At 50.6% G+C, this 16883-nt stretch overlaps 1 protein-coding gene across 1 annotated transcript; it reads left to right on the top strand.

Annotated features, from left to right (window-relative positions):
* Positions 1-1040: 1040 nt before the first annotated feature.
* Positions 1041-14631, top strand: LOC145537588 (uncharacterized). The gene is made up of 6 exons (XM_081568283.1): positions 1041-1110; positions 8708-8799; positions 10049-10200; positions 12700-12782; positions 13241-13332; positions 14452-14631. Exons 1-6 carry the CDS (start codon positions 1041-1043, stop codon positions 14629-14631), a joined length of 669 nt encoding a protein of 222 aa, XP_081424409.1.
* Positions 14632-16883: the final 2252 nt, after the last annotated feature.

The raw sequence follows: 16883 nt of genomic DNA on the forward strand, positions 1-16883 counted from the left end.
CAGGAGGTTAAATACCCCCAGACTGGGGCTTCCCAGATAAAACGCAGGACTAATACTTACGTTAGGTTTTCAACAAACAATGAATTACATTTTAGTATAAATACGTCCCAAATATGTCATGGGATTTGTCTATACTTAAAAGTAATATACTAAAATAAATTAAAAATGAAGTTTTAAAATGTAGAGATGTCCCATGCAGTGTTTGCAGATATTTATACTAAAAAATTGATTTATGTATCTGAAAGTCAAATCTCAGTTTGCTGTGTATTTGTTATAGTGTTAAATCTGGCAAACTTGATCCTTGAGCTCTCCCAGCTAGTGACTGGCAGGCTGGAATCCCCCCCAGTTCTCACCCCCAGACACGCTGGCCCAAGTCCTGCCCAGGGTGATGCTGGGGCGGAGGTGAGGACCCCACACTGAGCCTGTGTAGAGAAGCCTCCCTGCAGGGCCGGCCCCTCCCTAGGGTGGGCTGGGGGTCCTGGGACCCAGCTCCTCCCCTTCACCGCAGTCTTGAGGGAAGGACTGATGCCACCTGTACCTGGATGGCCCCAAGGAGAGGGAGGGGAAGGCCTGTCTGAACCCCTCCATCAGGCTGTCCAGTAGCCTTGGGATGGAGCTGAAATATGGTGATGGTAATGCTGACCTTCAAGTGCACTTATTGACTGCCTGCTGTATGCCAGACTCCTGAGGCCCTTTTGATACCCAGTTAGCCGAGCTGCAGTTTCCTGGCCCCAGCACTTTGTGTCACAGGTTTTCTAGTTTTAGAAGGTGGTAAGCCCCAGTACCACGAGCCCTGCCCTTGTCCTTACCAGGCACCATGATAACCGCTCTCCCCAGGTCACACACTGGGCCTTGGAAGGAACCAGGAGAGAGGCATTGTCAACACGTCCCCTTGGATGTTGGGGACCTGGAGACGGGGGGAGGGGATGGACTGTCTGAGTACACCCGACCTCTGAGAGCCACACCCGGGCCCCCTGGCTCCACCGCCCAGGCACTGACTGCTCTGTCTCCTGTCTGCAGGGAGCACCTGTGGAGTCACCATGCTGCCTCTGAGCACCATCGAGGGCCAGGAGACCGAGGAGGTGCAGACCAGGCCGCTGGAGAAAGGAGGTGAGACCCACGTGGGGTGGGAGCTGTGGGCAGGTGGGAGTGGGAAATTGACTGGGACATGGGTCTCCAAACCAAAATATCTACCCTGGCTCCTCTAAAGGAGGAAGGGCCCTCAGTGGTGCCCAGGAGGAACCCCCAGACATCACTGCATGCAGTAGGCCCCGTGACTCCCCTGCTTGTAGAATACTGAAAAGCGTGCTTGGCACATGGCAAGTACTCAACACGGGTTACTTTTTATCACTGGTTTCATGATGCAGACCCTGTTACTGAGTTTCTCAAGCCTCAGAGGGGACGATGGCCTCATGCCTCTTTCTTCCTCCCTCAGCTCTGCCTTCTAAGAACCGTGATGATCTGCTAAACAAAGAGGAGGGGAAGATGTCGGCTAAGCTCCTGCCCATCTGTCCCTTGGTAAGTCTGCTTCTTTCATCATTTTTACTGGAGCCCCCTTGGTTCAGAGAAGAAAGGCACATACATCACCCTCTCTGCCCAGGAGAACCTGTGGGTGGCTAGGAACCCCTTATACCCTTGAGGATGTGGCCCCATCCTCTGGGGGTTGATTTTCTTGGAGATGCTGCCCTCTCTCCTGCCTCCTCTCTCTCCTAACTCCAACTTCTGCTCCAATGTCACCTTCTCCATGAAGCCTCCCTTAGACACTTCCACCCCATCTGGCTCTAACCCTCTGCCTTGCTGAATTTTCGTCAGCGTTATTATTGCAACCTGAGAACATACCTTGTATCTGTGTGTTCATCATGCGTCTTCTCTCCTAGAGTAGTTCTGTGGGGGCAGGACCCTCCTCCATTGTTCAGTGACATATCCGCCTCTGCCTAACACAGATGTAACCCATGTGAGGCACTGTATACACTCGGGCTGATTAGATGAAGGAATGAATTAGGGAATGGTCCCTCCTGCGGAGGCTAGCATGGCCTTGTCCACCTGGGTACCATTCCTCCTTCTCCTACTAACACTCTTGGCTCTTCTGGGGGAAACCACGCGTCTCCACGCACTTTGGATAAATCTGCTCCCATCCTCAGACCAACTCCGGGTACGCCCCTGACCAGTCAGAGCCGGCGGTGCCAAGGTTCCCTGTGATTGGACCTGGGCTGGGCACGTGACTCACCCTTGGCCAATGAGGCATCTGCTCTGTCTCTGGGCTTCTTAACAGGCAGGAGGGGAGCCTAGAGGGACCCTGGTGAGAACCAGGGAGACTGTGGGGAGGGGTCAGGGGAGGCAGAAGGTCAGATGTCTGAGAGAACCTCTTTCCTGTTAGTGCCTGGGAAGGACTGGTTAGAAAATCGTATTAGAAAAGAACATGAGAGTCATAGGTTTTGCAAAAATGGTATAAAGTTCATCCAAATTCACCAACTGTTAATATTTTACCTGCATGTTCTATCTAAGAAATACATTTATACATCCATTCCTGAGTTTTTATGACCTTAGATATAGAATATCCTCTTACGTAAGTGCGGGCTGTTGTAGCATTCAGACTTTTCACCTTGAAACACACCTTCATCTAGTCTCTGTCCGTATTCCTGTTTCATGAATTAACTACATGCTACCTTGTTTTAATTCTTTCCCCCAGACTACAGGGTACATTCTGGGGCAGGTATTGTGCTTATCTTTGTGTGAAAGTGTGAAAATGTTAGTTGTTCAGTGTGTCCGACTCTCTGTGACCCCACGGACTGTAGCCCACCAGGCTCCTCTGTCCATAGGATTCTCTAGGCAAGAATGCTGGAATGGGTAGGCATTCCCTTCTCCAGGGGATCTTCCTGACCCAAGGATCCAGCCCAGGGATTGAACCTGGGTCTCCTGCATTAGTGCAGGTGGACTCTTTATCACTGAACCACCAGGGACCCTAAGGGTAGAGGCCAGAAATATCTCCCAACACCCTGCGATGCCCAGTATGGCCCCCTGCTCCCCACTGCAAAGGATGATCTGGACCCAACATATCCTTAGTGTGGAGGCTGAGACACCCGGGAAGAGAGGCAGGCTGGTTTTGCCAAGATGAGGACACTGAGTAGCTGCAAAGCCCTCTCACTAATCATCAAACATTAACGATCCTTTGCTTGGAGTATCTTGTTCAGGCCTCACCCGGCCCTGAGGGAGCAGTTACTTTTATTTCATTAAACGGAATTGTAAATGGAAGTGCGGGAAGGTCAGGTCACTAGCCCCAGAGCCCCCAGCTGTTTGTAAGCAAGTTGGAATCCAGCCCCAGGTGGTCGCCGTTGGGTTCCGGGGCTCAGCTCCCACACTGAGGTGAGTGGATGCGCACCGGGCGTGACATTCTCCTCTTGCTTCTCTGTTCTCTCTCCTTCCAGCCGAGTGTCTGCTTCACTTACTACCTGGAAACGGATGACTCTGACTCTGATTCCCAGTCTGCCCCCGACACCTCAAAACCCAGCTCGAGCTGCACCTCCCCCTCCAAGCCTGGCGAGGACCAGGAGGAGATCCAAACATGGGAGTGTCCGCTGTGCTGTCTCAGCATACTCTGCCTCTCTTAGATCCCGAGGGCCCCCCCAGACCTCCCCTCCCACTCCAGAGCACCTGTGCTCTCCCCAGAGGCGCATACTGCACTACTGTGATGTGAAACCCCGGATGCAGCAGCTTCAATAAACCCAACTTGACGTCTCTCTCGTGTTGGTGGTCTGTGTGTTAACTTCTCAGGGGCCAAGGTGTGGCCACCCCATGGAGTTGGGCAGCCAGGGTCCTTTGATCTGGGTGCTCTGTGGCTGGAGAGGGCTCACCGCCCACACCAAGTGCATGTTCTGGCTCAGGGGAATGGGGGCAATGAGGGGAAGGGAAGACACACTTTAGACCCACAAAGGGATACAAGTGAATGCAGGTCTCACTGACTCCTGGGTGACCTCCAACAAGTGTCCCAACCTCTCTGTGTCTCGGTTCACTCATCTCTAAAGTGGGTTGATGATAATACCCGAAGGACCACATAAACGAATACGTGTACAATACTTAATAGCATGTCTGGAACATACTCCATGCGTTTTTATTTCCTGTTACTGGTTTCGTGATGAAGACTCTTCACTACTGAGCTTCTCAAGCCTCAGAGGGTCAGTTGGTCTTATGACTTCTTTCTGTTCTCTCGGTCTTGCTTTCTGTGAAGGCTAATGTTCGGCAAAAGAAGTCCAAGAGAATGAAGGGAACAGTGTCCTTCAGAGTCCTGCCATTCTGCCCCGTGGTAAGCCTGCTTGCTTCCTCCCTTTTTACCAGAGGCCCCTGGGCTGAGCGATCACGCAGATTGGCCACCCTCTCTGCTCAGCAGAGGCCCTTGGGTGCCCAGGTGCCCCTTGCCCCTGCCTCATCCTGAATGTGGTCCATCCTGTGGGGGCTGGTCTTCCTTGAAGATTTTGCCCGCCTTTCTTTCTCCTTCTCTTTGCTAATTCCAACCTCTGCTCCTGTGCCACCTCCTCCATGAAGCCTCCCTTGCTCACTTTTGTGCCATTTCTCTCCAATCCACCTCCTCACTGAACTTTTCTACAGAGTAATTATTGCCACTTGACAGCATCCCTTCTGTCTGTGTGTTCTTCATCGGTCTCCTCTGCCAGAGTAGTTCTGGGGGGGGGGGGAGGGCCCTCCTCTGTTGTTCAATGACTTATTCCTTGCCTAGAGCAGCTATAACCAGCGTCCTGCACTGTATACACTGGGACTGATTAAATGAAGGAATGAATTAGGGACCGGTCCCTCCTGCAAAGCAGCTGTGGCCTTGTCCACCTGGATACCATTCCTCCTTCTCCAACTAACCCCCTTGACTTTCCTGGGAGGACTGCCTGTCTCCACGCACTTCGCATGAATCTGATCCCATCCTTAGACCAGCTCCTGACACGCCCCTGACCAATCAGAGTCGTCAGTGCCAAGGTTCCTCTAGTGATTGGGCCTGGGATGGACATGTGACTCACCGTTGACCAATGAGGCACCTGCTCTGTCTCTGGGCTTCTTAACAGGCAGGGGCGGGGTGGGGGGTGGGAGCCTGGAGGGACCCTGGTGAGAATCAGCGGGCCCATTGGGAGGAGTCAGGGGAGGCAGAGCCACAGATGCCTGTGAGAACGTCTTTCATGTTAGTGCCTGCAGAAGTCCCGTGGAGGATTCGTTAGAAAATCTTGTTAGAAAAGAATGTAAGAGTCACAGGTTTACAAAGTATTTCCTGGGCAACTTGGATCTGTCAGGTATGGTGTGAGCACTTTACATAGATGATCTCATGTAACCATTACTGAGTCCTATGAAACATGAATTAATACGATCCCTAATACAGGAGAGACACTCGAGGCTCCTGAGTGCTGTTCTTAAAGGTTATTTCAAGTTTTGTACATTGTGAAGACCCAATGGCTCCTTTCATATTAGACTCTTTCAGTTCTCAGGATTCTTATCTTCATAAAGTATTTCTTCTTTTTAAAGAAAAACCACAAAGTGTATCCTTTCACATTGCTGCGCTAACTGTCCGTTCTCCAGAGAGCACCTTGGCTTTGTCTACTCCAGGAACTGGCACAGAAGATTCCCTTGGTCAAGAGGAACAGATTAAGGCCACCCGGTCCACAGCCTGTTTGAGTAATAAGGGCTTGTTGACACACTACACCCACGTCTTAGGTTGAGTCTGTGATGCTTTCATGCCAAGTCCAGTAGCTCTGACACAGACTGGATAGTTCAGGAAGACTAAGCGATTTGCCATGACACCTTTGACCACCAAAGTGACAGATCTTGCTTCCAATAGATGCAAACTGAAATCAATACAGGTGAAGGTGTGAAAATGGTTAGAAAAAGGAGGGAAATCTTGAACTACTGTGAGTGTGATGCCGTGTGTAAAAGATATTTTGTGTTTGGGTCCAGTGTACACGCTACACTCATGTGTTTCTAAATGTGTGGGATTTCCTCATATTCAAGTAAGGCGTTTGGAACCACTCCTTACCCCTATTACGTGCACTAGTGAGTCTCCTCCACCTAAAACCCTCCCAAAGCCACCATCTATATCAGTTTCTCTAAGCAGTGAGGAAGAGGAGGAGGCCCGAGACCCTCCCCCCAATAATAAATGAGAAGGGAACACGCCCGTGCTGGCTCAGGTACACTGTTAACCACCCGCTTGTGTTGGGGAGGTGGAGGTGGGGCGTTGTGAGTGATGCTGAGCCGCTCAGCGCTGTCCATTCCCGTGAGTTGACCCGCAGGTCCCCTGGACTTCTTATGAGCCAGCCTTGCCCAGGCCCCCAGGACAAGGGGTGAGCAAGCCGGCCGGCTCCAGTCCAGACGCCCAGACCGAGCCTGGGTCCGAAGATCAGTCCCGCGGCTGCAGCTTCGAGGGGTCTGAACCAGCAGGGCAGGGGCCCAGCGCGGGGCGGGGGGGCGCGGGGCACCAGAGGGCGCTGCGGGGTCCTCGCTGGGAGGGCGGGGGCGCCCCGGGAGGAGGTGTGGGCGCGGGGGCTGCTCCCTGGGAGCCCCGAGATCCCAGGTCGCGCGCGGTAGGGGCCCTGCAGGAACCTCGGCGGCTCCCCTGAGGGAGGGGGCCGTCCTCAGACCCTCCTGAGCGACTTGCGTCAGAGGGTTTCTCTGGTCACTGGGAGGAGGGGAGCCTGGAGGGGACAGAGGAAGCTGGGGTGTCCAGAGGCGGGGGTCCCTCCAGAGCAGGCGGAGGTTTTGGGAGCGGGCGGGGTGGGGAGGTGGGCGGACCCAGGACGTTTTCAATTTGCTGGAGGAGGCTGGAGGCACAGGTTTGCTCTGCACACCAGAGAGGTCAGTCAGTATTGGGGGTCAGATAACGAATTGGCCACATAGGAGTTAGGGACATGATTCTGGGGGGATGGTCCAGAGGGCACTTTGACGGGTGGGAAGCTGGGGAGACCGTCTGGGTGAGTTTGGGATTCACTAAGGGCGCAGAGCAAGGTTCACAGATGAGAAGGCGCGTGGGAAACAGCTTTTGCGCCTCCAGTGGTTCTGTGTGCCTGCGTGGCTGTGGGTGGGGTCTGGGACCACGTTTGAAGCACGTGGTTTTGAGGGGCAGCCCCTGGGGGAGGGGCCTGGGCGAGGCTGAGGGTGGGCCTGGGTGTCAGCCTGAGGGAAGTTGTACTGGAGAGGGTGAGGTGTATTGATAATTTCACCCGATGTGTCTGCATTTGTGTGTTGTGTGGGGATGGAGGTGGGGGGGGTGTGTGAGTGTGTGCTTGACCAGGACTGAGTGTGAGGCCCATCCTTCAGTGCCCACCTGCCTGGTGGGGGTCTCTGGGTTTCCCTGCAGTGTCTCTGCAGGTGTTTTTGTGTCAGTATGCCCTGTTTTCCACAATGATTATCAGAAAATGTGCATCTCTAATGATTGTGTGTGTGTGTTTATCTGGCAGGGTGTTCCCACTGTTTGACACACTTTGTATTTGCACAGTTATGTATGAGGATCTCTGATGGGTCTTCAGCATCTTAAAAAGGTTTCAAAGAAGAGGTTTGACTCTAAGATAGTGTGTTCTGAGTGTGTGTGTGTATTTAATCATATTTAATCCTCATGTTTAATCATTTATTTTCCTCACCTCATTTTCATGGACAGGAAAGTTGACAGCACAAAAGGTTAAAAAACTCCTGAATTGGGGCTTGCCAGGAAAAATACAGGATGCTTACTCCAATTTGAATTTAAGACAAATAGTGAATTCCCTTTTAGTATAAGTATGTTCCAAATATTTCATGGGACTTGCCTATACTTAAACATCATTTGGCAAAATAAATTTTAAAATGAGTTTTTATGTAGACCTGACCCATATAGTATTTCAATATGACTTATAGTAAAAATTAATTTGTGTATCTGAAATTCAAGTCTCAGTTTCCTATGAATTTGTTGTAATATCATTTTGGGAAATCTGGCAAACCTGATCCTTGAGATCTCCCAGCTAGTGACTGGCAGGCTGGAATCTACCCAGTCCACAGTCCCCAGACACAATGACCAAGGTTCTGCTCAGGAAGGGCTAGGGTCAGCCTGTGCCAAGCACCCTCCCTGCAGGCCAGCCCCTCCCCAGGGTTGTGCTGGGGGGTTGGGGCCCAGCCCCTCCCCTTCATCACAGTCCCGAGGGCAGGCCTGATGCCTCCTGTACCTGGACGGCCCTGAGGACAGGGAGGGGACGGCCTGTCTTAACCCCTTGGTCAAGCTGCCTGGTAGCCTTGGGACAGAGCTGAAATATGGTGAGGGTAATGCTGATCTTGAGATGTACTTATTGAGTACCTGCTGTATGCCAGACCCTAGAGGCAGGCCCTTTTGATAGTAACTGTTATGGGCCTTCAGAGTCCCTGCTTTTTGTATCATAATATTTCTTCTTTTTCTTAAATGGTCATAAACTTCAGGTACCATGATCCCTGCCCTTGTCCTTGCCGGGTGCCATGACAACCACTCTCCCCAGATCACACAGTGGGCCTTGGAAGGAACCAGGAGGGAGGCATTGCCAACACATCCCCTTGGATATTGGGGACCTGGAGACGTGGGGAGGAGATGGAGCTAACTGAGTCCACCGGACTTCTGAGAGCAACACCCGGGCCCCCTGGCTCCACCGCCCAGGCACTGACTGCTCTGTCTCCTGTCTGTAAGCCTCAGAGGGTCAGATGCTCCCATGACTCTTTCCTCCTCCCTCAGGCTTGCTTTCTGAGAAGCCTGATTTTCTGCTGAGGAAGTCCAAGAGAATGAAGGGAACAGTGTCCTTCAAAGTCCTACCGTTCTGTCCCGTGGTAAGCCTGCTTGCTTTGTCCCTTTTCAAGAGAGGTCCCTGAGTGATCACGTGGATTGGCCACCCTCTCTGCCAACCAGAGCCCTTTTGTGCCTGGGTGCCCCTTGCCCCTGCCTCGTCCCGGATGTGGCCCCATCCTATGAAGGGTATGGTTTTCCTTGAGAGTGTTGCCCTCTTTTCTGCCTCCTCCTTGCTAATTCCAACTTCTGCTCCTGTGTCATCTCCTCCATGAGGCTTCCCTTGCTCCCTTTCACCCTGTTTCTCTCCAGCCTCTTGACTTCATGAATTTTCTTCAGAGTAATTATTGACAGCATACCTTGTAGCTATTTTTTAACCATGTCTCTCCCCTACTAGAGTAGTTTTGTGGGGGTAAAGAGCCTATTCTGTTGTTCACTGACATATCCCCTTTGCCTAACACAGATGTAACCAGAGCCAGGCACTCATAAGCTCGGGCTGATTAAATGAAGGACCAAGTCAGAGAACGGTCCTTCCTGCAAAGGCAGGTGTGACCTTGTCCACCTGGGTACCATTCCTCCTTCTACTAACACCCTTGTCTTTCCTGCAGGAGATAGCACAAAAATTTCCCTAGGCCAAAGGTGGGCAGACTATGGTCAGTCAGCCCACAATTTGTTTGTGTGAATAAGGGCTTCTTGGCACATCCTCCCCCAACCTTAGGTAGAGTCTGGAATGTTTTCTTGTAAAATACAGTAGCTGAGACACAGACTGGATGATCCAGAAAGGCTACACAATTTGCCATGACACTTTCGACGACAGCAGTGAATGACGATGCTTCCAACAGATGCAGGCTGACATCAATTCAGGTGAAGGTATGAGAATGCTTAGAAAAAGGAGGGAAACTCTTAAACTACTGGGACTCTGATGCACAGGGTGAAAGATACTTGCTGTTTGGGTCCAGCACACATGCTACATACATGTATTTCTACCTGTGGGGTGTGTGTTTCTTCGTATCTGAGTAACAAGTTTAAGAACCACTCCTTACCCCTATCACCTGCACTACTGAGTCTCCTCCACCTAAAACCCACCCAAGGTTTTATCAGTTTCTCTAAGCAGATAGGAGGAGGAGGCCCGGGACCCTCTCCCCAATAATAAAAGTGAGTCAAACATGCCCATGCTAGCGTCTCGCACACTGTTAACCACCTGCTTGTGTTTGGGGACCAATGTTGGAGGTGCAAGATTGTGCCTATCACTGAGTGGCTCCATTGTTTTCATTCCTGCGAGTTTCCTGGCAGGTCCCCTGGACTTCTTTGGAAGCAGCCCTGCCCAGACGCCCAGGACAAGCAGTGAGCAAGCCAGACCACTCCAGCCCAGACGCCCAGACCAAGCCTGGGTTCGGAGGTCAGTCCCGCAGCCGCAGCTCCAAAGAGTCCGGCTATCAAGGATGGCACAGCACTGGGCAGGCATGCACGCAGTGGGGGCTTCACGCGGGCAGTGGGCAGGCTTGGACCCTTCCTAGCTGCGCGGGGACTCCAGGCCCCAGGATTTCTGGGGCCACTGAATCCTCGAGGGGACAGAGGAGTGGGTCCCCCCCACCCCAGAGTGGGGTGTCCAGAGACGGGTATGGCGAGGAACCCTCCAGGACAGGTGGAGAGGGGGCCCAGGTCCCGGTCCCCAGGTATGGGGGGCGGGAGGGGCAGCCCGGGGACTTTGCAATTTGATGGGGGAGGCAGAGGTATGGGCACAGCTCCTGACCTGGGAAGCCAGCTGCGTGTCAGGGGTCAGCAAGCCAGTGCGGAATGAGACATAGGGTAACGATTTTGTGGGGAGCCCAGAGGGCAGTTTGATGGAGGTAGGAGGCCCTATGGATGTGTTTGGGGGTTCACGGAGGACGCATGATAAGTTCGCTGACGAGAAGGGTCGTGGGAAACAGCTTTTGCACCTCTGGTGGTTCTGTGCACCTGTGTGGCTGCGGGTGAGGCCTGGGAGCACATTTGGGGCATGCGGTTTTGAAGGGCAGCCCCTGGGGGAGGGGCCCCGGGTGAGGCTGAGGGTGGCCCTGGGTGTCCGCCAGGGTGAAGTTGTGTTGAGGAGAGTGAGGTGTCATTTCAGTCTGCGGGTCTGCCTTTGTGCCTGTGTGTAGGGGATGTGTGTGTGTGTGTGTGCGTGTGTGTGTGTGTGTGAAATCAGGACTGCCTGAGAAGAGTGTGCTCAGTACTGAGAAGCAGGCCTGCCCACATGAGTGGTGGTGGGGGTCTCTGAATTTCCCTGGAATGTATCTGCAGGTGTGTTTGTCTTTATGCCTTGCTTTCCGCAGTGTTCATCTGAAAATGTGGGTTTCTAACAGTAGTTTGTGGGTATCTGGCCGGATGTTCCCCCAAACTGATACATCTTTTCTTTGCAGGATTATATGTGAGGGTCTCTGACTACATCTTATGTTTCTTTAAAATATTTAAAGAAGGTTTAAAGAAGGCAGAGGTGTTGACTCTGTTCCAGATAATGTATTCTGAATGTGTGTGAATTTAACCATATTTAAGCTTCGTGTTTAATAATTAATTTTACTCATTTTTCTGGAAGGGAGAATTGACATAACAAGAGGTTAAATAACCCCTGAATCAGAGCTTACCAGGTAAAATGCAGGATCAGTTCAGTTTAGTTCAATCGTTCAGTCATGTCTAACTCTTAATGACCCCATGGACTGCAGCATGCCAGGCTTCTCTGTCCATCACCAACTCCCGGAGCTTGCTCAAACTCATGTCCTTAGAGTCGGTGATGCCATCCAACTGTCTCATCCTCTGTTGTCCCATTCTCCTCCTGCCTTTGGTCTTTCCCAGCATCAGGGTCTTTTCTAATGAATCAGTTCTTTGCATCAGGTGGACAAATATTGGAGTTTCAGCTTCAAAATCAGTCCTTCCGATGAATATTCAGGTTTGATTTCCTTCAAGATTGATTGGTTTGATCTCCTTGCAGTCCAAAATGTAGGAGGGTTGCTTACTTTTGAATTTCAGACAAATAATGAATTACCCTTGGACATAGGTATGTCCCAAGTATTTCCAGGGATATACATAAACATAGATTAGTATATTAAATAAATGATTTTTAGGTAGGTACTTACCATGCAGTGTTTGGGACTTCTTATAGTAAAAGATGATCTGTGTATATGAAATTCGCATTTCAATTTTCTGTGTATTGGTTGTAATGTAGCTGTTAAATCTGGTGAACTTGATTCTTCAGATCCCCCAGTGAATGACTAGCAGGCTGGAATCCCCCAGTTCTCACCTCCAGACGCACTGGCTCAAGTCCTGCCCAGGGTGATGCTGGGGTGGAGGTGAGGACCCCACACTGAGCCTGTGCCATGCACCCTCCCTGTAGGCTGGCCCTTCCCCAGGGCTGTGCTGGGGGGTCTGGGGCCTGGCCCGTCCCCTTCACCTCAGTCATGAGGGCATGACTGATGCCACCTATACTTGGATGGCCCCGAGGACAGGGAGGGGAGGGCCTGTCTGTACCCCTCGATCTGGCTACCTGGTAGCCTGGGACAGAGTTGAAAGACAGCCCTGGGAATGCTCCAGGAGTGCACTTACTGAGTGTCTGCTGTATGCCAGACTCCTGAGGCCCTTTTGATACCCAGTTAGCTGAGCTGCAGTTTCCTGGCCCCAGCACTTCGTGTCACAAGTTTTCTAGATTTACAGGGGGGTAAGCCCCAGGTACCACGAGCCCTGCCCTTGTCCTTGCCAGGTGCCATGAAAACTGCTCTCCCCAGATCATACTCTGTGCCTTGGATGGAGCCAGGTGGGATGCATTGTCAACACGTCCCCTTGGATGTTGGGGACCTGGAGACGTGGGGAGGGGATGGAGCTGTCTGAGTCCAGCTGACCTCTGAGAGCCACACCCAGGCCCCCTGGCTCCACCACCCAGGCACTGACTGCTCTCTCCTGTCTTCAGGCAGGGCCTGTTGCATCATGATGCTGTCTTTGAGCACCATCGAGGACAAGGAGACCGAGGAGGTGCAGACCAAGCCCCTGGAGAAAGGTGAGACACATGTGGGGTGGAAAGTATAAGCAGGTGGGAGTGGAGAGGGTCTAGGGAAAGGGTGATGAGGAGGGGTTGACCCTGGAGACTGGACCAGTCCCAGGTGTCTCCTCCTGGGGTGGGGGGCCCTGAGGACACCCAGGATGGAAGTCATTGACATCAACTCATGTCAGTGTTTCTGTCACTCCTCTGCCCAGAGTCTGCAGCCTGCAGCAGCTGTCCTCACCTCTCTGTGCCTCAATTTCCTCATCTCTAAAGCGGGACAATGATAGTATCCATCTCAGTGAGTCATTATGAACGCTCAGTTAAGCTAATACATGTAAAATAGGAGAATGCCTGGACATGGCAAGTACTCAGCACGTGTTAGTGTTTGTCACTGGCTTCATGATAAAGATACTGAGTGTCTCAAGCCTCAGCAGCCAAGATGGTCTCAAGCCTGTTTCCTCCCCTCCATGCAGACCTGATTTCTGAGAACCCTGATGAGCCTCAGAAGAAGCCCAGAGGAATGAGGGGAAGAATTTCTTTCAAAGTCCTGCCGTTCTATCCCATAGTAAGCCTGCTTGTTTCCTTTCTTTGACCTGAGATCCCATAGGTTGTGAGAGGTCAGGCACCTCCACCACTCTCTCTGCCCAGGATAGACTCTTGGGAGGCTGGGTGACCCTTGTCCACCCCTCCAGGATATGGCCACCATCGTCTGAGGGGTATTGCCTTCTTTTCTGCCTCTTTCTGTTTCCTAAATACCAATCTCGGCTCCAATGCCACCTCCTCCACGAAGCCTTCCTTGCTCCCTTTTGCACCATTTCTCTCTACCCCCCTGCCATGCTGAATTTTTATCAGATAATTATTGCTACCTAAGAACATACCTTGAACCTGTGTGTTCATCATATTTTTCCCCTGTCAGAGTAGTTCTGTGGGGGGCGGACCCTCCTGTGTTGTTCAATGACATATCGGCTCTGCCTAGAGCAGCTGTAACCAGCGTCCTGCACTGTATACATTCGGGCTGATTAAATGAAAGAATGAATTAGGGAACGGTCCCTTCTGCAGAAGCAAGCATGGCCTTGTCCATCTGAGTACCATTCATCCTTCTCCTACAAACCCCCTTGTCTTTTCTGGGGAGAAAGCGTCTCCATGCACTTTGGAAGGATCTGATCCCATCCTCAGACCAGCTCCAGGTACACCCCTGACCAATCCGACCCATCAGTGCCAAGGTTCCCTGTGATTGGGCCTTGGCTGGGCACGTGACTCATCCGTGGCCAATGAGGTATCTGCTTTGTCTCTGGGCTTCTTAACAGGCCGGAAAGGAGGCCGGAGGGACCCTGGTGAGCACCAGGGGACCCGTGGGGAGGGGTCAGGGGAGGCCCTGGGTCAGATGCCTGCGAGAACATCTTACTAGTGCGACTAGTACTATTCTTAAAGTTTTCTTGTTAGGAATTAATGTGAGAATCCAAGATTTTAGAAAAACAGTACAAAGATGATCAAAATTCACCGAGTGTTGCCACATATTCTATCTGCATGTTTTCTTATATATATTTAGATATACTAATGATGGTTCTCAAGATTCTGCAAAGCACGGGATGCCCCCACACACACTCTGCAAGGAATAACATGACCCCAAAATGCCACTAGTGTGACACTGACATTCTCCTCTTGTTTCCCTCTTTCCTTGCAGCCGAGTGTCTACTTCAGCTATTACCTGGAACCAGGTGATGCTGGCCCTGAGCCCCAGGTGGCGCCTGGCACTTCGAAATTGGACCCAAATTGCACATTTGTCCCTATGCCTGTGCTGGAATTCTGCGAGGTCAAGGTGTGCGAGTGTCCTCTGTGCCTCAGCTTCGTCACTGCTTCCTAAACCCTGAGGGCCCTCAGCTTCCCGCTCCTGACCACGCACCCCTGAATCATGCATGCTGGGCTACTGTGATGTAAAATCCCCCAATATGGCGGCTCCAATAAGCCCAACTTGCTGTCTCTCTCAAGGCTGTGGTCTGTGTGTGAAAATCTCAGGGCTGGGGTGGTGCAGCTTGGTGGAGTTGGGCAGCCAGGGTCCTTTGACCTCGGTGCTCTGTGCCATGTGGCTGGAGAGGGCTCCCCCCCCACACACACAGTCCAAATTTGGGGCAAGTTTGGGGATGAAGAGAGGGAAAGGCATGCTTCAGTCCTTCAAAGGGTGACTCCTACAAGAAGCCCAGATCACTGTTCCTCACTGCTCATTGGCCAGAGCGGGTCACATGATGACATCTAGTTGCAAGGGGTGCTGGGAACTGTAGTCCTTAGCCGGGGAAGCCTGTGTCATCCAATAGCTTCTATTACTATAACAAAGGAGAATGAATAAGGTGTCCACCTCTGACTGGGTGTGTTATGTTAATTTATCCCCAGCACGTGCTGTGATAAACACATGAGTGAATAAATGTATTCTTCGGTTCTGTATTTCTCCTCCATGGACCAGAATCTCCTCCCTCTTTTTTTAATGCAGAAAATTAGAATGAGGAACTTTTCTTGGGCTTTGACCATGTGGTAGGCACCAACCCAGTGTCTTTACACATTTTGATCCCCTTAATGCTCATGACCATGCGGCCAATTCTGTTATTCTGTCTCTTTCTGAGATAAGAGAACAGAGTTCCTGTCGCTTGCTTCAGGTCACACAGATCATAGAAACCAAAGCAGGATTCAAATCCAAGGAGGCTGACTCCAGAGACTGTGCCAACAGGACTGAGCAGTTAAACAAAAACAAGCCTCTGTATCAGACTCCTTCAGTGGCAAGTAACAGAAACCCTGATTCAGGGCCTTTGCACTGGCTGTTTCCTCCCCCTGCAGTGCCCTTCCCCCAGGGTTTTTCTGTTGTTGATTCAATCAGCATCTTTTCCAGTTCTTCCTTGTATGCAGGTATTGTTGACTTCACCGCTTATGAGATATTTATGACAGTTCTTTAGGCTGGCTGATTTTAAGATTATCACCAGTTTCCAGCCCTCTGTTACTTAGGAATGCACCCACTCATTTCTTAGAAGTAAAATGATCACCCATGAGCTTCAGCACTTCAACAATTTAGAAGACTATATTGCAAGTTTTCTCTTTAAGATAATACATGCATTTCACAAGAATCCCAAGTCATAACAAGGTCTATTCATTAAAACAAACAAACAAAATGCCTCTCTCTCTTTCTCTACCTTCTACTTTTGAAGTTTTAATTTTGTGGATATTTATAATCTATTCATCTTGAGCAATTTCTTTCAAAAGTTTTGCTTTCAAAAACCAGATTCCAGGGGTACAAGCACATATCCTTCTGACTGATTAAAGGAAAAGCAGAAGAGTTGGTGAGGTGGTGAAACCCCTGGAACTCTTGTGCATTGTTATGGAAGTGTGAATTGATTCTGCTCTTTAGAAGAGAAAACTGGTGGCTGGCATAACTGCACATACACATGTCCAACCCCAGCAACCCCGTTCTTGGGTATATTCCCAGTAGAAATGTATATTAAGCTAACAGAAGGTGTGTACAAAGATGTTTCATGACACCTCTTACACTGTTGGTGGGAATATAAACTGGTGCATTCACTCTAGAGAACAGTGTGGAGGTTCCTTAGAAATAAAAATAAAGCTATCATATGACCCAGCAATCCCGCTTCGAGGCATATATCTGAAGAAAACTCTACTTGGAAAAGATCCATGCATCCCTATGTTCAGAGCAACATTGTTTACAACAGCCAAGACATGAAAGCAACCACAGTGTCCATCAGCTGACAAACGGATGAAGAAGATGTGGTACATATACACAACGGAGCCAAAAATAATGAAATTATGCCATTTGCAGCAAAATGGATAGACCTAGAGATTAAAATACTGAGTGAAGTCAGGCAGAGAAAGACAAATACTTTATGATATAACTTATAGATGGAATCTCATAAAATGAACTTAGGAAGCAAATAGACTCACAGACATAGAAAACACACTTATAATTACCAGAAGGGAAAGGGGTTGGGGAAGGGACAAATTAGGCCATTGGGATTAGCAGATACAAACTGCTATCTACAAAAATACATAAGGTCCTGCTGCATAGACCAGGGAGCTCTATCTAATATCCTGTAATGAAAACCAATCTGAAAAATCATA

The sequence above is a fragment of the Giraffa tippelskirchi genome, chromosome Y (assembly GCF_054371585.1).
Source record: "Giraffa tippelskirchi isolate mGirTip1 chromosome Y, T2T-mGirTip1v1.2.pri, whole genome shotgun sequence".
Lineage (NCBI taxonomy): Eukaryota > Metazoa > Chordata > Mammalia > Artiodactyla > Giraffidae > Giraffa > Giraffa tippelskirchi.